This window comes from Aplosporella prunicola (genome assembly GCF_010093885.1).
Source record: "Aplosporella prunicola CBS 121167 unplaced genomic scaffold K452scaffold_4, whole genome shotgun sequence".
Taxonomy (NCBI): domain Eukaryota; kingdom Fungi; phylum Ascomycota; class Dothideomycetes; order Botryosphaeriales; family Aplosporellaceae; genus Aplosporella; species Aplosporella prunicola.
The window spans coordinates 865,453-883,722 of record NW_022983532.1 but is presented as its reverse complement, the minus strand read 5'-3'; the positions used below and the strand labels follow the sequence as shown (position 1 = coordinate 883,722).

Genomic DNA, 18,270 nt, shown 5'->3' with positions numbered 1-18,270 from the left:
GGCGGCGGTGGTGATCATTGTTGGGGAGAGAGTGGGGAGCTGGGTGCTCAGTTGGTTGGTTGGCTGGTGTCGGTGAGAAGGACGATGCGTAGAGCAAGCAGACCTGCCTGCCTGCCTACCTACTTATGCATACCAGAGAGGAGGCGGCCGGCGCGAAACAAGCAATAGGAGCCAATACTTACGCACCTGCTCCCAGTTCGGCCACAACGACCAGAAAGCCTCCTCTGGTGTCTCCCTCGAGCAGTACACCGCCAACCTCGAGCGCTTCGTTGCCGAAGTGGGCGATGTCGGCGCCCATGCTGTGCGTCTTCTTTTCCTTTCCTTTCATCCCGCTCCCCTCCCCCTCCCCCTTTTCCTGCTACCCCCGTCAAACTTACTGACTGCCCTAACCCGCCCATGTAGCTGCTCGTGACGCCCCTCTCACGCCGTAGCTTCGACTCTGCCGATCCTCCACGCGTCGTGACCGACCTCACGGATCAGCGCGAGGCGACCCTTTCCGTGGCCACCAATACCGGCACGCCCTCCATCGACCTCAACCAAGCGTCAGTGGACTACCTCAACGCCATCGGCCCCGATGACGCACATACCTACAATCTCGAGAGCGGCGACAACACCCATCTCAACGATGCCGGCGGCGTCGTCTTTGGGAACATGGTCTCCTGGCTGATGGGCCAGAGCGTGTCCGACCTGAGCCAGGGCACCCAGCCCAATGCCGAGTATGCTACGCATTTCGAAAACGGCGAGTATTTCTACCCCGATGTTTAGTCGGGGTCGCAAGGGTGGGTGGACTGACGGACGGGATCTCATGGCTGTAGATTTATTCGGCTCGTGATGCGTACATGTCTTTCATTCGTAAAACGTACTAAATGGCTGTTTTTACATTGTAAACGCCCTTACAAAAGATCGCAATGCTCTGAAACGACTGTCATCTACAATGACTGCGGTCTTCATAAAACCAATTCCTTCTCAAATGGCGTCTACTTGCCTTTTCTTAGTTCTCGTTGCTGGGGTATTCAACCTTCTCGATAGGGACAAACTCCTCCTTAAGCGCCCTCATGCTGACGAAGCGGCTGAGCAGGGTGGCGCTGCCAGCCTTGTCGTTGGTGCCGCTGGCCCTGGCGCCACCGAAGGGCTGCTGGCCAACGACGGCACCGGTGCTCTTGCAGTTGACGTAGAAGTTACCAGCAGAAGTCCTCAGCGCCTCCTCGGCGAAGCGGATGGCCTGCCTGTCCTGGGCGAAGATGGCACCGGTCAGAGCATACTCAGTGGTGGTGTCAACGGTCTTGCAGATCTTGGCGAATGCGTCCGGCGCGGAGTCATCGTAGACGTAGGCGACGAGAACAGGACCGAAGAGCTCACGAGACAGGAGAGGGTGGGCGGGGTTGGTCGTGCGGTAGATAGTCGGGTGGATGAAGTAGCCCTTGCTGCCGTCGTGCTTGCCGCCGACAACCAGCTCCAGCTCCTTGTCGTTCTTGGCCTCGTCGATGACGCCAGAAAGCTTCTTGAAAGAGGGCTCGTGGATGACAGGACCGATGAAGTTGGCGAAGTCGGAAGGCTCGCCGATCTTGAGCGCCGCGGTTTCCCTGGCGAGACCCTCCTTAAACTCGGGCCAGAGCGAAGCGGGGACGTACAGGCGGGAGGTAGCGCTGCACTTTTGACCCTGGAACTCAAAGGCACCACGGACGGTCTGCTTGACGGCGTTGTCAACGTTGGCGCTGGGGTGGACAAGGTGGAAGTTCTTGCCACCAGTCTCGCCAACAATACGGGGGTAGCCCTGGTACTTGCCATCGGCAACACCGGAGGCAATCTGGCCGTAGAGGCTGCGGAAGACAGCAGTGCTACCGGTGAAGTGGAGGGCAGCGAACTCGCGGTGGCCAAGGACAATCTTGGTGACCTCCTGAGCATCACCAGGGACGAACTGGATGACGTTGGGAGGAAGACCAGCCTCAAGCAGGATCTTGTACATCAACCAGTTGGAGAGCATGGCAGACGGGGAAGGCTTCCACACGACAACGTTACCCATCAGCGCAGGGGCGCAGGGGAGGTTGCCGGCGATGGCGGTGAAGTTGAAGGGAGTGACGGCATAGACGAAACCCTCGAGGGCACGGTACTCGACACGGTTCCAGACGCCAGGGGCGTTGTGGACGGGCTGCTCCGCGTAGGTCTCCTCAGCGTACTTGACGTTGAACCTCAGGAAATCGCACAGCTCGGCCGCGGCGTCAATCTCGGCCTGCCAGGCGTTCTTGCCCTGACCAATCATGGTGGCCGCCATGATGTCGTATCTGTACTTGGTGGCAATGAGATCCGCGGCCTTCAGGAAGACAGCGGCGCGGTCAGCGAAGGGCAGCTTCTCCCAAGCCGGCTTCGCCTCCAGCGCAGATTCGATGGAAGACATAACCTGGGCACCGGTGGCATTGGAGTAGTTGGCGACGGCATCGGCGTGCGAGGAGGGGTTGAACTGGGACTGGGTAGAGGAGGCCTTGATCTGATGGCATTGTTAGACTTTGGATGGAGATGGAGATGAAGACGGAAGATCTCATACCTCCTTGCCGCCAATGAAGACGGGGATGTCGAGCGGGCCTTGCTTCTTCATCTTCTCCAGAGCCTCGGCGAGCTTCTGGCGCTCAACGGTGTTCTTGGCATAGTGTTTCTGTGGCGAGCATCAGCAATTGGCCGGCAGACTGGCATTGAGACGACTAAACATACGTTGGGCTCGTTGTCAATCTTGGGGATCTTGAAAGTGGCCAGCGTGCCCATGGGCCTCGCAGTCTTGCGAAGCTGCGCGGCCTGGAAGCGGGGCCGCGGGCATTGGGTCGCGAGCTGAGTGAAGCTCTGGACACCACCTCTGGAAGAAGCCATGTTTGCAGCAATGAGACACAGAAGGACAGACTCGGATTGCGAAGGGAAGGATTCAGAGCAGCCAAGGAGCAGAGGCGAAGCTTCTGGCAGATGGTTTTGTACTGCTGAACTTTTGCAGGCGGGTGGCACCCTAGCTCCATGCGGCTTGTTTCGGCTTAAAAGAAGTGGGCCATAGCTCCGCCGCGGCCGATCTCGCATTCGTCCCCACACGCCTCCACCACACACCGTTGGACCCCGCTACTCACTAGACGTACAGCCGTTCTTCGCACAACTGTCGACTCACTGGCTGTCACCTCGACGGGCGTCGCCCGTGGCGTCTGCCGTCTGCCAATTGTCGACATCCGCTTCTCCGCTCGGATGTGCAATCCGTCGAGTCCGTGCGGGTGAACACATGCACCAAGCCGTCAGAAGCTGTCGAATTGCATCAACCAGGCGCCCATTGGCCGCCCAGAACTACCTAGCTAGTCAAAGTGCTCCCTACCCGTAGACATGACAATCCCTCCATTGCGCCAAACACCCCAACATGCCCTTTGTTTTTGCTTCTATCTAGCCCTCCATAGCCTCCTCGCCTTGGGTATTCTCATTATCGCCCCACAGACCATCCAGCTTAAACTCGGCCGCCCACTCCTTGACAATCTCCTTCTGATCGCCAACTGGCGCCGCAGCATCCTGCGGAGCGCCGGGAGCGGGGGCAGTAGCGACCTGCAGCACAGGAGCATCCATCCAGCCCTGGATCCTGCCATCCCTCCAGTCCGTGATGACCGTCTGCGCGGCGCTATGCAAGTTGGGCACACCACCCTTGCCCAGACGACCACGCTTCCTTGCAACTTGGACAAGGAAGTCGGTCGTGAGGTCGCCGTTCATGCCCATGAGCGCCGGGACCTGGTAGACTTGAAGCAGCTTGTTGAACATGTCTTCGGAAGCCGACAGCCTCTTCAACAGAAGAGTGACGGCCGGCACAGGGTCGTCGATTTCCTTGGGAGGCACGGCGTTGAGCAAGATAAGGCGGGCTTGCTCCTCGGCCTTCTGAGCCTTGTCGGCCGTGCTGGGGAAGACGATACCGGGGGAATCGACAAGCTTGAGTTTGTTGTCGAGCTTGACTTCACGCAAGTTGGTGGTGACGCCAGCCTCGGCACCGGTAGGGCAAGCTGAGCCCCTGCCACCCAACCTCGAAGTCAAGGCGTTGATGACAGAAGACTTGCCCACGTTGGGATAGCCGATGACACCAACAGAAACAGACCTCTTCAATTGCTTAGACTGCGCATAAGACTTCAGCGCCTTGAAAAGCGCCTCGGAAGTTCCCTTGACGGTGAGCTGCTTGTGGTCAAAAGTCTTTGCGTTCGGCGCCGGGTTAGAAGCGCGAAGGGGAAGCGTAGGGAAGTAGCGGCGGAGGTGCGTAAGCCAACCCTTGAGAATCGGGGGCGGGATCAGGTCGATCTTGTTCAAGATCAAGATGAGGCGCTTGTTGCCTCCCTCGGCCGCCATGACTGAACGCTCCACCTCCTTTGATCTTGTGCCCTCGGGGTCGCGCGCATCCAAAACGTAAAGGATGACGTCCGATTGCTCCACGACCTGTTTGAAGACTTTGTCGAAGGCTTTTCTTGATGTGTCCTTGCGCACTGCGGAGGATCCCATGCCTCCATCGTCGTCGCCCATTCCATTCCACCCCTCTTCGTCCTCGTCCATTTCTTCGTCTTCGTGGTCCTCTTCGTACTCTGCTGCGCGGGCCCTCGCAGAGGCGAGAAGGGCGGCCATGGGGTTGGAGTTGTCCTGCGTTTGCAATCAGCAAGCATCTCAGCAAAGTTTAGAAAGACGCATACCTCGTCCATAACATCGTCGTCTGAGGCGTAGTTGAGCATATCCTCTGCATCCTCATCCTCCATCTCTTCTTCATCCTCTACAGTCTCACCCTTGGCCTTCTTCTCTTGTTTGCGCTCCCGCGCCTCGGCCCGCTTCTTTTCATTCTCTTCCTCCCTCAGCCTCTTCTTCTCCTCGATCTCGGCCAAAAGCTTGTCCTTGTAGGGGAATAGATTAGGAATGCCAGGGTCCTTCTTGACTCGCGAGCGCCATTCCGGGTTCTGCTTGGCAAGCTTCTTCTGCTTGCGCTGCTTGTTCGCCGAAGCCTTTTCAATCTTGTGGCGCAGGCGCACGGGAACGCGCTTCGATTTTGGCTCTGTCTTTGGTTAGGTCCATCTCGCAATGCGCCAGGCGGGAAGTACCTACTTCCGACCTTCATTATGCAGTTGTGGTTGTGAGATGTTTGCTCTGTCACCGCCTTCGACTTAGTTATCGCTGGGAAATTTTGGGATGCGCGCCAAGATTTCGCCGGGGCTTCGGCAAAACTGATAATACGTTCAATGCTGATTGGCCACGGCGACATACAGATGCATGAACAGACAACCTCAAGAGCCACACGTGGAACGTCGTACAGTACAAAATTCCGCTCCAGGGTATACTGTCAAACGTCCCGCGATGTTATGAAGTCTCAAATTTGACATTTTACGCAGGTTGACACGACTATGTCACGCATGTAGAAGGCGGCCCAGCTTCGGCGTTTGCTCTTCGCAGAGGCCGATAGCGGAACCTTCGCTCTATTCAGCAACGCATCCGCTCCGCCTCCTCGGCGGCCCGACGGTGACGTTTCCCACTGTGCTCTAGGCTGACCTCAACCACGTGGTGCGTCAGGGCATTTTTAAGATCTCGTTGTTTGTTTAGCCCCCTGTCACCTCATCCGCTGGGTGATTTTCAATCTTTGTCTCAAAAAATTCCAAATGGCTGGAGAAGCAGATTTCTCGGCGCCGGCCGAAGTGCACACTTTCGGCGGGCTAGTAAGGCTGACCATGAGCTCATTTTATTTGGCAAGGCTGACCAAACACAAAGCTTTTCGATCTGGACGGAACGGTGATCGATTCCACAGAGGCGATCATCAAGCATTGGCACAAGTAGGGTTGACCCGTCATCTTGGACCCAGCCTCGAGGACTCAGGCTCATGCACCAACCAGGATAGGAAAGCAGCTGGGCGTGGACCCGAACGTTATCCTGGCTTCATCGCATGGCCGGAGATCTATAGACACGCTCAAGCTCTATGATCCTAGTCTGGCCAATATGGAGTGTTAGTCGCGGCCTCTTTCCCGATTGGGGAGCAAACATTTACACAAAGCAACAGACGTCGCCCACATTGAGGGACTCATTCCGAAAGAGTTTGGTCAAGATGCGGTGGAGGTTCCTGGCAGCCGGGCGCTGCTTGACCAGATTGAGGCGTTGGGAGCACCGTGGGCCATAGTTACGTCAGGCACGCGGCCGCTGGCCACGGGCTGGCTGGAGATTATGAAGCTAGCTCAGCCCAAGAATTTCGTCACGGCCGAAGATGTGGACGAGGGCAAGCCGGACCCGGCGTGCTACCGGCTGGGCCACTCGAAGCTGGGGATTCCGGCGTCAGCAGCGACGCTGGTGTTGGAGGACGCACCGGCGGGGGTGCGTGCTGGCAAGGCGGCGGGTTTCAAGGTGGTGGCACTGGCGACAACACACAGTGTTGATCAGCTGAAGGCAGCCGGGGCGGACTGGATCGTGCGCGACATGCGGAGCGTTCGGGTGATGGGGTACGACGAGAGGCTAATCAAGGTGCGCATCGCCGACAGTGTGCTGCTTGGGTAGATTTCTAGAAGTGTTACAGTGCAGGCAGCGAATGCTCAAGGTCCCTTGCGTCGACTTACACAATACATCACAGACGTGGCGGCGCACGGCTGACGTGGAGCAGCAGCACGCAGGTACTCGGGGACTCGGACAGTGGAAGTTGGAAGGGTGTTGACGACGATCGGCGCGCATGCAAGGTACGAAGGGCCCTCTCCCCCCCTTATTTCTGCAGGCCATGACATGCGGATCGGAGGCGGCGGAGAAACGGGCAGAGGGCAATTTCCCCTTGTAGATCAGCCGCATGTCCAATCACCGGCGATCGTCGTCAGCCCCTGGGGAAGCGCGCGCGCTCCCGGCCGCGGCACAGGGGGAGCAGCCGTCGACAGCGCACCGCGGTCGGATGACTGGCTGGGTGCATGCGTTTTCATGCGTCTGCGATTATTCTTAGCCAGCCGCCGTGTCTTAGCTGGCCAATGGGCCTGTACCAGCTGAGCTGCTGCTGCTCTCGCTCCTCCCAAGCCCTCCCTCGACTCCCTCCCACCAACCATCCTTGCCCCCATCCTCAACCCACACGCTCGCTGCACCGCCGTCCAAAGCCTTCCAACTCCAGTCGCTCGTTCCCACGCCCCGTCCCCGCCCACCACGACGCCCACACGCGCTCAGCCGCCGATACGGCGCGCTTCCTCCCCGTGCCGCCGCCTTTAAGCCTGAGCGCGCGCGCATCCCACTACTCGACATGTTTGCTCCACCTCATCCGCCTCCTCCGCCCTACCCCTCCTCGGCGTCGGATCCCACCCACGCGCCCCAGATGTCCGCTCCGCCCGCTCACCCCGTCGTCCAGGACGTCAAGCCGCGCCTCACCAAGGAGCAGCATGACATCCTCGAGGCCCACTTCCAGCAGCAGCACAAGCCGACGACCAGCACGAAAAAGGGCTTCGCCGATGCCTTGGGCGTCCCGCTGGACAAGATCAATGTAAGTCGACGTCGAGCGCGCGCGTCATTGGCTGCCACGCTGACGTCGTCCAGAACTGGTTCCAGAACCGTCGCGCCAAGGTCAAGCAGGACTTGAAGAAGCAGATGTCACAGTACAACATGAATGTAAACATGCTACAGCAGATGCCAGCCCACGCTCAAATGCAGCCTCCCCAGGGCCTGCCTCAGGCACAGCCGCCACCCCAAATCCAAAACCCCCCTCAGCCGCAGCTGCAAACATTCTTCCACGGCACTACCGACATGAACCCGTCATCACTACCCGGAAACGGCTTCGCCGTCCCGCCCCAGGACATGGTTCCTGTCCAGGTTCCTTCGGCGCAGGATTTCACTCACCACGGCCATGGCCTCCAGTCCATCTCGGAATCCGCCCAGCCGACGGCCTCCTATAAAGAAATGATGCACTCTCTGGCCAGAGCCGGTTATCCCATTGACCCGAGCCACGCGAGTGCCTTTCCGCACGGCCTTCCCGTCAACGACCCGTACATGAGCTTTGATCCCTCTGCTCTCTCCCAGCCCATCCCCGAGGAGCCGCAATTCGCTTATTCCGATTTCCCCGGTTCTTCCAACCCCTTCAGCGACGCGCCATTTGACTTTGGGGCCGATCATCTCGACTTCAACGCGCTGGCTACCTCCGCGCCGACTTCGCTGACCGCCGACAACAACCGCGGTTCCGTCTCGACCGAGGCTTCGCCCTACTCGAACAACCACGCGACTCCACCCGCAGGTGGCTCCTCGACGTCGGCAGCGACGGTGCAAGCTGGCTGGCCTGATGACCCGCTGGCCTCGCAATATACCCAGCGCGAGGAGTCTCAAGACCCGCTAAGCAGTAACATGGCAGGGACTCAGATGTCCAACTCGCAGTGGATGCCGCAACCTTTCAGGGCGCCCATGTACCAGCAAAGCAACGCTTCGAGCCAGACGTTGATGTCGTCCGGCCCGGACCCGAGCGACCCGCAAATGCTCCAGATTAGCCAGGCCGATTTCAGCCAGCCTTTCACCTTTGCCGACGAAGCGTTCAACAGGCGGGATTCCCCCGCGGCTGCCTTGGCCCATTCTATGAGCAACGTTGAGATTCAGGGACCAACGAGTGATGCGGAGTTCAAGCAGCCCGATCAGCCGTCCAGCATCGCTGCTCGGAGGCAACGGCCTCGCCCTGCGGCCCTGGGCACAGCTTCTTTGCGGAGCCAGTCGTACAGTGCTGGCATGCCTACTTCTCCTGGTTCGAATCACAACTTGAAGGCCGATCAGACGCTGCGCAGGATTCGGTCAACTGGTCTGGTCAACGGACGCATCCAAAAGGTCAACCCTGGGTCAGCGCAACGATCTCCTATGCACCTTTCTTTTGCCGAAGCAGCCGCGTCACCCAAATTCGCTCTGCAAACCACCGGGTATGCGGGCGGGTCCATGAACGGACCTATGACAACGGGGTCTTTAGCGCCGCCGACGCCTCTGACGCCGAATGAAGTCGGCCGTTTCCCGTCTTGGCAACAGAGCCCTGCAGCTGGCAACAGAAGCAATGCCAACACAGCAGGAGATTACACCAGCGCACCTGGCTCGGGTGTGGTGTACAGCATGGCACCCACGTCCGCCGCATGCTTCTCCTCCGCTGCGTCGCCGCCCGAGACCCCACTAAACCCGGCGCAATCAATTTACAGCCATCGCGCCCGGATCAGCAATGGGTCCATCTTCAGAGACACTCCGCCCCAATCCGCGCCCGCGACTCAACAGAGCTTCTCGCGATCCGCATTCGTGCCTCCGCCGCCGCCGCCGCCGCCGCCGCCGCCGATGACGGAAGAACCAGCGCCCATGGACGATCCCTCGATTATCCAGCATCAATCACAGCGGCGCCCGTCGCTCCCTGAAACTGGCTTCTCCCAGGGCTACGAGCTTCCGCTGCAGTTCGAAGTGCCCATGGTCAATGCCGAGGGCGAGCTGCAAATGGCGCATCCAATGCAATTCGCGCAAGATCCGTCAATGTTCCAAAAGCAGCACCCGATGAGCTTTGCACAGGACGCTGGGTCCATCATGGCAGGCCCGATGCATTCGTCTATGACGATGCAGCCTGAACTCTACGTCCATGAGTATGCCCCGCCGGGTCAAGGGCCATCCCAGGGACAGTTTGCCGCGAGGCAGCAGCAGCAGCAGCAACAGCAACACATGCAGCAGCAAATGCAGCTGCTGCAGCAGCAGCAGAGGCAGGACATGCAGCCGAAGAGCTACATTTTCGCCAACCAGACGCCCGGCGACTTCAAGGCGTGAAGTGACCAGGCATGCTGCAGCATAGGAACATTTATGGCGCCACGCTTCGATTAGGCGGGAGTCGACATATCTCGCTTTTCTTCCCCCGTTGAATCATCATCACACTACATACACCCTGTTGAAACATAAAATTAGCCTCTGGATATACCCCGGCTTCGTACGAGGCGAGCCGACCCGCGCATTTCTTGGCTTTCGGTTATGGTTGTTCTTCTTTTCGGAAAGAAGGCGCGGAAGAAAGCGTGTTTTCGTCGTCTATCCGTCCGCTGTTACTCTGTCGGTCTGGTCGTTTTGTCCTTTGGCTGCTGTTCCACCCGTCATATTTCCATTCTGCCGTTTTAGCGTCAGGCGTTTTGTCTTGTCGCAACCCAATTTCTTTCCTTTTTTTTTTTTATATCCCCGCCATTATCGGCCTAATCACTGTCATCCTATGGTTTCCTTACCGGGTGGCGTTCTCTTCCATTTCCCCATTCTCTTGTGTAAAGGGCAGTCTCTGGAACCGTTTTTGTCTCATTTTTTACTGCTTATTTTGTCTGTGTTTCCTCGTTCATGGACCCGTAGGTACGCGACAGGTTTGAGACCATTTTTCTTTTGTTCCAATTTTCCTTGATTTCCATCGGTTCATTTTTCTTATGTGTGCGCGCGCATGTGCGCAGCGCGCTCGGGCGTCTCTCTCCTTATGCGTCACCGGCGGAGGCAACCGGATGACGGGACAAAAGCATATCGGCTTCAGTAATAATTCTAATAACATCGGCGCTGCCCCCACCCTAGCCTCTTTCCCTTTCCCGCTCCCTAGTCTAGGTTGGAGGTTTTGTTTTTTTTTTTTTTGTTTTTTTTTTTTTGTTTTTTTCAGCGGGCTGTCGATTGGGAGCTTTGGACTCGTCTTTGTTTTGGTGTGTTGTTGTTGTTGTTGTTGTTGTTGTTGTTGTTGTTATTGTTGTTGTTTTTGTTCGTCTGTCCGCCTATGTGGCGGCAAAAGCGGGCAAGTTGATGGACCTTGTTGTTGTTACTGTTGCTTGGGTGGGCGCCTTTGCTCTGGCTTGGTTAGCTGGTTGTTATTGTCGTTGTCGTCGGTGGTGGTGGTCCATGTTGACGAATGAATCAGGGCAAGCAAGGGAAAGGAAGGCAAAGGGAAAGGATAAAGGGCAGGGCAGGGGGAAACGCGTCGGACACGGACACGGACACGGACACGGACACGGCCTGGGAATGATATACAGTGCTATACATCAGCACGCCGCAGCAGTCTTGCAGCACAGCTGCTGCTACTCTACTACCCCCAACTACTATACTACTACTACTACTACTACTTACTAACTACTAGTACGGCTAATTAATACACTCATTTTGATAAACAATCCGCATGACTCCTCCGGTGGGGGCGAGGGCACGAGAAAGACATGGACATCTGACAAAAAAGCGCATAAAAAGACATGAGAAAAGAAGGCAAAGCAAAGAGCACAAGGCACGTAGTGAATTGAATTGAAGGGGCAGAGGAGGCCAAAGCCAAAGCCAAAGCCAAAGCCAAAGCCAAGTCCAAGCACGGCTTCAGTCCATCAACGCACGCATCAACGCACGCAATCAATCAATCAATCTTGCTCGGTCGTCGGCGAGCGGGGGCCGGGGAGAGGGACGCGCTACATAGGTGGCCACGCGTGGGCGTGCGTGAGTAGGGCTGGGCTGGGCTGGGCTGGGCTGGTGAGGTGAGGTCACCCGGCCACCACTGGGGGAGGGGGAGGCTCCTGCGGGGTGCTTGGGGCGGGCGCCCGTTCGTGCTGCCCGCTGGCGTTGGCGTCGGCGTGCGTGCGCGCGCGCTCCTGGTGGATAGGTGGGTACCATTCATTCATTGTAGATTAGGTCGGTACGGTACTATGTATGTACGATAGTGGAGTGGAGGGGAGGGGAGGAGGGGGCGTGTGCGTGTGCATGTGCGTTTATGCTCATGCTCTAGGTAGATTGTTCATGCTCGTGTTCATGTTCATGCTCATGCTCATGCTCTGGGTTGGACGTGGTGTATGTGTGGTGTGGTGTGGTTGACAGGGAGAGAGTGCGCGCCGTCATGCGATGGATGGATCACCTACAGTGCACTGAGGTAGGCACGTGGGGACGTGGGGACGGACGCGGGCATGAGTGGGTGGGTGTGGGCAGTGAGGTCGAGTAAATAAATTGTCTATGGCGCGTACGCGTGTCGAGGTGTAATCTGTAGTCTGTAGTTGCCTACCGTACCCTAGGACAGTCTAACTACCTACTCCTCTTTTACTGCCAGCGGGAGCGGGGTGGAAGAGAGACGTGGGGGTCGCGTAGCTTCTTTCTGCACGTCCATGTCGCTGACATGATGGAATGCGGAAACGCCCTTCACTATTCCAGACAGGTGCCAGCCGGCCAAGTCAATGCCAAGTCATGGAGCTCGTAAAACGCGGCCGACGCGACGCGCCCGCATCATCATCCCAAACTACCCCTACCCTACGTGATTTGCTTATCGCAATACCCCAACCACTCCCAAACGGCTGCGTTGCCCGCTCGTCCCGTCCCGTCCGTCCCGTCCCGTCCCGCCCCACCACACACACACGCGCGCGCGCGCTATTCTATCCATTGCCTGCCTACCTCCCTAGCACTCAATCAATACTGCCCGCCCCAATGCCCGCCCGGCGGAGGCCCCGCCGGCGGCTGCTGTCCCCACCCACCGCCGTGCTGCGGAGGCTGTCCCCACTGCTGCTGCTGTTGGTCATACAAACCAGAACCATAGCCACCCGGTCCCGGACCAGCACCATACCCAGGGCCGCCGGCTCCGCTACCACCATATGGCCCCTCGTCGCGCCAGCCCTGCTGGTACTGGCTGGGGAACGCATACGGATCGGCGGGGTTTGCCTGCGGCGGGCCCGGCGGCAGCGGTGCGTCCTGCTGGTACTGGTAGCCGTGCGCTGGCGGCTGGCCGTATGCGTCGCCGTAGGGTTGGAACGGCGCGGCGGGCTGCCCGTACCCGCTGTGCTGCGCTGGCGGCGGCGTGGAGAAGGAGCCCGTGTGGGGTGGTGGCGTGGGGAATGATGCAGTGTGCGCAGCCGGAGGAGGCGAGTCCACGTCGCGCTTACCACTGCCTCCCAGGATACCTGAGAGTGGGCTCTTAGAGCCGAGCATGCCTCCGAGGCCGCCCAGAAGACCGCCTCCGCCGCTGGAACTACCGCCGCTATTGCCGCCAAGGCCGCCTAAGCTGCCTAGGCTGCCGAGGAGACCTCCACCGCTGCTAGAATTACCGCCACTGTTGCCGCCGTAGCCGGCAAATCCACCACTGGCGGGGGCCGCGCCAGGGAATGTGCTAGCGCTGGGCGGGCCATGGGAGTGGCCACCGTGGCCGTTGTGAGGGTTCTGGCCGCCGGCGTGGTTCTTGCCCTCGCGTACGCTCTCGGAGCTCAGGATGTTGTTGAGGCCGTGGCCCTTGTCCGAGCGACCCTGCACCCAGCGCTCGACGACGGCGAACATCTTTTGGTGCACCTCGTTGTGGTGGTCGCGGGCGGCGGGGTGGTGGAACACGCGCACAACGTCATCCAAGACCTGCTCAACTGGCACATTAGGGTGGTCCCACGCGTACATCACGCGCGGTGCAACGTATTGCAAGATCGTGGCCGCGATCTGGCCGGCTGGCTCGTTGAGGATGTTGGAGAAGTGGTCTTTGGAGAGCATGGAGTGCGTTGGGTCATCGCAATTGGGGTTCGTCCAGGGCTCATACTGTGACTTGCCGCTAGCGTCGATGACGGAGGAAGATCCTTGCTTCAGCGAGGCAGAGACCGCCTTGATGATGGGCTGGATGAAAGGTGCCAACAGTGCAAAGACAAACATGGTGACTCGCTCCGTAATCTTGTCCACTAAGGCCTCAAGACCAGGGATTTTGGAAATGACTCCCGAAATGGCACGGACGACCTTGTCGCGGAAAGCCAGGATCGGGTAGATCTTGGGGATGATGCTCTGCGGGTCAAAGTTGGGGTTCATGCCGGGGACACCAGGGCCTGGAGGGCCGCCAACAGAGCCAGGAGGAGCGGCGAACGTAGTCTGTCCGCCCGCACGGGAAGCACTGTAGCCATCGTCAAAACCGCGAGCACCTCCGGCGTTTTGCGCAGCTTGAGCATCAGACGTAGCTTGCAAGCTTTTAGCTTCCTTGCACAGGGAAGAAGTGCCAGGGACCTTGGAGAGAAGATCAACAAGAACATCGGCGTTATTTCCTGAACCGCTCGAACGGGTGTCTTGCGTAGAAGCATTGGCCAGGGTCTGGTTCAATTCGCCAAGTTCAGAGGTGTCGACATCTGATTGAGTAAAGTGATCATTGGCCTCTCCAAGCACCGAGTGCAAGAAATCAACGCCTCCGAAAGTACCGGTGACCAGAGGGAACACATGCTTGCCGCGAAGGTTGATCTGGGTGTTAGTTCCGGTGTGCGGGAAAACGTTGTGGAAGCCCAGCTCCCGCAGAGCAAGCTCGGTGTAGTTGGTGTGGGCTCCAAAATCCTCGAGGCAGTGAAGACCTTGGCCGAGGCATCTGAGGGCTTCGCAGAGGTCCTCCTCTTTTCCCTTGTTAGAACCGTGTGTGTAGACACGTCCGTAGTGGATGGCACGGGTAAAGCTGTGTCTAATGTAACCAGCGCTGGTAGCCCATCCACCCGTTTCATTTGCAATGTAATTTTTCATGCCTGGAGCGTGTCAGTGAGTTTGTATAGCTATAAAAAGAAAAGAAGCTAGTACCAGTGTTGGGATCAACAGCCAGCTCTTGAGGTAACACTGGCCCTCTCAAGCGTTGATCGTATTGTCTAGCGTCGGTGTTATCGGCATACCCCTGAGTGGAAGATGTCAGCGAGACTGTCAACGCAGATGAATGTTTGATAATGCAAACCTTGGGGTTGTCGATGTGCTCCTCGGCGCGGTATACTATGAATGGCATCAGTATCATGTGAGGCGAGGCTGAGCATAGAGAAAATCATACCGCCAAGACGCTCCTCTGTGACCTCAAACTCGCCAGTGGCATATCCAAAGGACATAAAAGCCAGAATCCATACCAGGATGCGAATCGTGTCTTTCTGGACTCCCTTGAGGGTGCCGACGTCGACAGCTTGAGAGTAGTCGCGCAACCAGTTACCGAAGTAGACGCGCTTGATCATCATGGAGCTCCACTTATGACCCTTCAGGCAGGCCACGGTCTTGAGCATATCCTCAATGTCGCCATGACGCCAGTTGTGCCCCTCGATTTTAGAGATGGAGGCGATGTTGCCTGCTCCAAAGGCCGCGGTGGGGGTGGGGCAGAGGAGCACCACGGCGACCACGAGCAAGAATAGAAACTTGAGGGACGGCATGGTGAATGATCGTTGCTGCTTCTCTTGTGGGAGAAGAAGAAGAGGCAGCCGTGCTTTTTGTAGGGTGTCAGCAGCGGAAGAGGAGCGGTTTAGTCGGGCGCAAAGGAATCATCTAGGCCCCCACACAAGTCGTCGGGAGAGGTTGGCAGCTGAGCAGATGACGCTATCCGCCGTGGCGCAGGTGGCGCAGGCAGCCCTGAGCCTGCACCACCAGGGTCCCAACCGCCCGGAATATCGTTGACGCGCTCCTTCCGCCCTGGGTCTTCCACCCATTCATTCCATTGCGCTGCTTATCCCACGCTGACTCCATCATCACCAGACCTCTTCCATGCGCACAAATTGCCTCCGGCACGCGGTAGGGCTGTGTCGTGGCCCCCAAGTCCAAGTTGAGCGAAGCGTTGGGCCATGCTCCTACAAATCTCGTCCGAAGAGCCCCACTTCCCTCTGCCCAGCACATCTGCTACGTTCGACCTTGGACTTTAACTTTGTCGATTGCCCAATCGGGCGTATAGCCGAGGATCTGCCTGAATACCTTGGGCGCTCGGGCACTACCATCAACCTCAGAGCTTGACTGCACTTTTTTGCTTCGCCACGACATAGCAAGCTACACACGTGGCATCTATTAATGTACAGTCCTAATCCATGTGCCTCCTCAATTAACACCAATGACAATCAAAACAAAAACTCTGAGCATCCCTCCGTTCTCCAGCTTCTATTTACAGCACACCTCTAGAAAATTCGCCAGGCTTCTTCTCACAACTTCGATTCGGCGTTCCGTGTCTTCCATCAATTCTCTAAAGCGTTGGTTTTTTGGTGAAGGCCCAGAATACCGAAGGAGTCTTCCTCTCCTGCTCCTCAACGTAATCACCCCGTCTTTGAAATTCTTGTCTTCACTTTTGACTCTGTAGCGCTTGGTGAGATCGTGGAGCTCCCTGTCGTTTTTGAACTCCTGTATGGCAATTGCGTCGTACCGCGATGTCATTTGCGCGACAAAAATGTGGATATCCTCCAACCTGAGTATGTTGTATAGGGAAGGATTGCCTCCTTTGCCATGCAACAACTCCCGGCATTTCTTCTCTTTCATCAGTAGCTGGTCTCTTTCGTTCGTCACTTTCTTCAGGTTGTTTCTTGCTTCCTCCCAATGCTCAGCAAAGATCATCATGGCTTCCAATCTCACTTCTGCGAAGCGTTGAGCCTGTTGCAGCTGTTGTAGTTTGCTCAACCCTCCATCAGGGAAGCCAAAATGCTTTCGGAGAACTGCCTCATGCCGACTTTTCATTCTGTCGAGCTTCTTCTTCCATTGGCTGGGGTCGGATACAGGGAGCAGTGATCCGCCATCTGGACTCTCCTCCAGAAAATGACTTGACATTACCACTGCCTCTTTCGCCTTAACTTGATGATAGATATGGTCCATATGCTTTTCATGTGGCGTTTTCTGTTGCGCTACGTGTTGCGCGACCCTTATCGTCATCGTCTCATTTTCAGGCGTTTTGGTTGCTTCCCGGTCAGTGGCTTCCGTTGGAGGTCCATTCTTGGCCTCCCTAACCTCTCTGTGAATTTGCTCCATGCGTTTTCTTCGGCTTTGACCTGCACCGTCTCTCCTCTGTTTGGGACTTAGCTGCGAAGCCACCAGCTCTTTCCGTTCTTTCGTCCAAATGCTGCCGTCCTTTGGTCCTCGCTTTATGTTCGGCTGAGGCAACCGTCTTTGCTCTTCTGCGCTCTCTTCCACTTCCGAGTCGTCCTCAGAGATTTCCGGTAGGCTTGGCGATAACACCCTCCTATTGTGTTCCGACCGAATCGGCGTCTTACCAACATCAGACTTAGGCAAAGTGGAAGTTTTGGGCACTTCCGGTCGTGCAACATTCGGGGCGTTGTCGTTGAATCCAATCTGCTGCGATGTTCCGTTGGGCGATGCTACGTTGACTAGCATATCGTCGCTCTGGGGCGGCTGGTTGGACGGCGCCTGAAAACTGACACCCGGACCCTCGGCTGTGGACCCTCGTGGCGTGGAAGGCAGGGTTTCGGGAGGTACTTGAAGACTTGATGGTGAAGGTGTTGTGGGAGGGGATATGGAAAGAGATGGTTGGATGGCTTTGTCGTTCCCTTGGGGGGGTGTTTGATCATTCTCTTGGGAAGGTGTCTTGTCATCTCCTTGGGGATGTGGTTTATCGTCCCCCTGGAGCTGATTATTCTCCGAAAGACCTTCATCGGGCGGCGAGGCCTTAGGAATCGACTCGGGGGGCAGCGTATCCATTTCTGGCAGAGTTTGAGAGGGCGAAGTGGTTCCTGGTTGTGTCAACCTCTCTCTCTCGATGGCTTCTTGCCTCAATTTGATGCATTCAAAGCAAGCATCATCCTCCATTTCACCGCCACCCGAAAAGTCAGCACGATATTCCTCATGTCCCCCAATTTTGCACCAGCGTTTTTGGCTTCCAATGTCATCAAAATTCCGCTCCCAGCAGTAAAGGCAAAGTGGCAAGTACGCGCCATTCTCATCCGTGAGGAAGTGCTCTTGTGATGGGACGCAGCTCTGCGCTCGCGGGATGTGGCATTTGTCGCACAGAAACCATTGTTCTTTCTGTTGTTGGTTGGTTGTGGGACCGCTGTCAGATGGTGTGGCATTTGCGCCGTTTGAATCAATGTCAATCGCGTCTGGATCATCTTGATGCTCCGTCCCAGTGTTTTGGTACAGCGGTGGGCTGTCAAGGTCCATCGCATTTGGGTCATTTTGGCGGTCATCCCAAGATTGTTGGAGCTTTTTTGCAAGCTCAAAATCCGCCTTTTCTTGTTCGCGACGCGCAGTGATCTCGTCATTGCTTGCGTCGGGTCCTTCAGCTGGGTTGACTGAGGATTCAGCAACTTCTTCCGAGGCAGTTCTTTGTTCTTCCTGTTTTCCCTCTACGTCGGTCTGTGTCTTTTTGTTTTCTTCACTTTGTACATTCTTGCCTCCTTCCTCTTTTTGCCTGGCCCATTTACTGGCATATATACCACCACGTTGCGACTTGTCGTTATCTGTGGTGGGCGTGCCACTGGCATTTATGTCCTGGGGCTGAGAGGTAGTGTCGTTTTCTTTTCCTGGGGCCATTTCGTAGTCAGGTCTGGATATATATTTGTTGGTGTGTTTCGTGATATTTGTGGCAGTGGTGCTGGATATCGCGGTTCAAATGTGATCCTGTTGATTGTTAAGCAATGCATGAGG

The 18,270-nt window shown here is 57.0% G+C and overlaps 8 protein-coding genes across 8 annotated transcripts; 4 read left to right on the top strand and 4 right to left on the bottom strand.

Annotated features, from left to right (window-relative positions):
* Window positions 1–193: 193 nt before the first annotated feature.
* K452DRAFT_220786 (carbohydrate esterase family 12 protein) lies at window positions 194–765 on the top strand (the record flags this gene model as incomplete). Its single annotated transcript, XM_033536480.1, has 2 exons — window positions 194–301; window positions 403–765. Coding segments are annotated over 2 exons (471 nt in total), but the record flags the coding sequence as incomplete, so codon positions are not given.
* Window positions 750–2,941, bottom strand: K452DRAFT_243886 (uncharacterized protein). The gene is made up of 3 exons (XM_033537926.1): window positions 2,707–2,941; window positions 2,543–2,650; window positions 750–2,485 (listed from the first exon to the last, which is right to left on the bottom strand). Exons 1-3 carry the CDS (start codon window positions 2,857–2,859, stop codon window positions 992–994), a joined length of 1,755 nt encoding a protein of 584 aa, XP_033401371.1. The 5' UTR covers window positions 2,860–2,941; the 3' UTR covers window positions 750–991.
* Window positions 2,942–3,260: 319 nt separating this feature from the next.
* Window positions 3,261–5,161, bottom strand: K452DRAFT_315854 (uncharacterized protein). Its single transcript, XM_033543903.1, has 3 exons — window positions 5,083–5,161; window positions 4,680–5,032; window positions 3,261–4,629 (listed from the first exon to the last, which is right to left on the bottom strand). The coding sequence occupies exons 1-3, from the start codon at window positions 5,093–5,095 to the stop codon at window positions 3,406–3,408; spliced, it is 1,590 nt and encodes a 529-aa protein (XP_033401370.1). The 5' UTR covers window positions 5,096–5,161; the 3' UTR covers window positions 3,261–3,405.
* Window positions 5,162–5,506: 345 nt separating this feature from the next.
* K452DRAFT_264870 (uncharacterized protein) lies at window positions 5,507–6,513 on the top strand (the record flags this gene model as incomplete). Its single annotated transcript, XM_033538714.1, has 4 exons — window positions 5,507–5,687; window positions 5,740–5,801; window positions 5,862–5,971; window positions 6,026–6,513. Exons 1-4 carry the CDS (start codon window positions 5,631–5,633, stop codon window positions 6,511–6,513), a joined length of 717 nt encoding a protein of 238 aa, XP_033401369.1. The 5' UTR covers window positions 5,507–5,630.
* A 538-nt stretch (window positions 6,514–7,051) lies between these two features.
* Window positions 7,052–10,146, top strand: K452DRAFT_315852 (uncharacterized protein). The gene is made up of 2 exons (XM_033543902.1): window positions 7,052–7,465; window positions 7,519–10,146. The coding sequence occupies exons 1-2, from the start codon at window positions 7,229–7,231 to the stop codon at window positions 9,742–9,744; spliced, it is 2,463 nt and encodes an 820-aa protein (XP_033401368.1). The 5' UTR covers window positions 7,052–7,228; the 3' UTR covers window positions 9,745–10,146.
* On the top strand, window positions 10,060–11,189 carry K452DRAFT_123459 (uncharacterized protein). The gene is made up of 2 exons (XM_033535201.1): window positions 10,060–10,689; window positions 10,811–11,189. Exons 1-2 carry the CDS (start codon window positions 10,374–10,376, stop codon window positions 11,053–11,055), a joined length of 561 nt encoding a protein of 186 aa, XP_033401367.1. The 5' UTR covers window positions 10,060–10,373; the 3' UTR covers window positions 11,056–11,189.
* A 742-nt stretch (window positions 11,190–11,931) lies between these two features.
* On the bottom strand, window positions 11,932–15,184 carry K452DRAFT_264868 (uncharacterized protein). The gene is made up of 4 exons (XM_033538713.1): window positions 14,705–15,184; window positions 14,615–14,649; window positions 14,467–14,557; window positions 11,932–14,414 (listed from the first exon to the last, which is right to left on the bottom strand). The coding sequence occupies exons 1-4, from the start codon at window positions 15,069–15,071 to the stop codon at window positions 12,358–12,360; spliced, it is 2,550 nt and encodes an 849-aa protein (XP_033401366.1). The 5' UTR covers window positions 15,072–15,184; the 3' UTR covers window positions 11,932–12,357.
* A 208-nt stretch (window positions 15,185–15,392) lies between these two features.
* On the bottom strand, window positions 15,393–16,402 carry K452DRAFT_284014 (uncharacterized protein). The gene has a single exon (XM_033539874.1). The coding sequence runs from the start codon at window positions 16,348–16,350 to the stop codon at window positions 15,784–15,786; it is 567 nt and encodes a 188-aa protein (XP_033401365.1). The 5' UTR covers window positions 16,351–16,402; the 3' UTR covers window positions 15,393–15,783.
* Window positions 16,403–18,270: the final 1,868 nt, after the last annotated feature.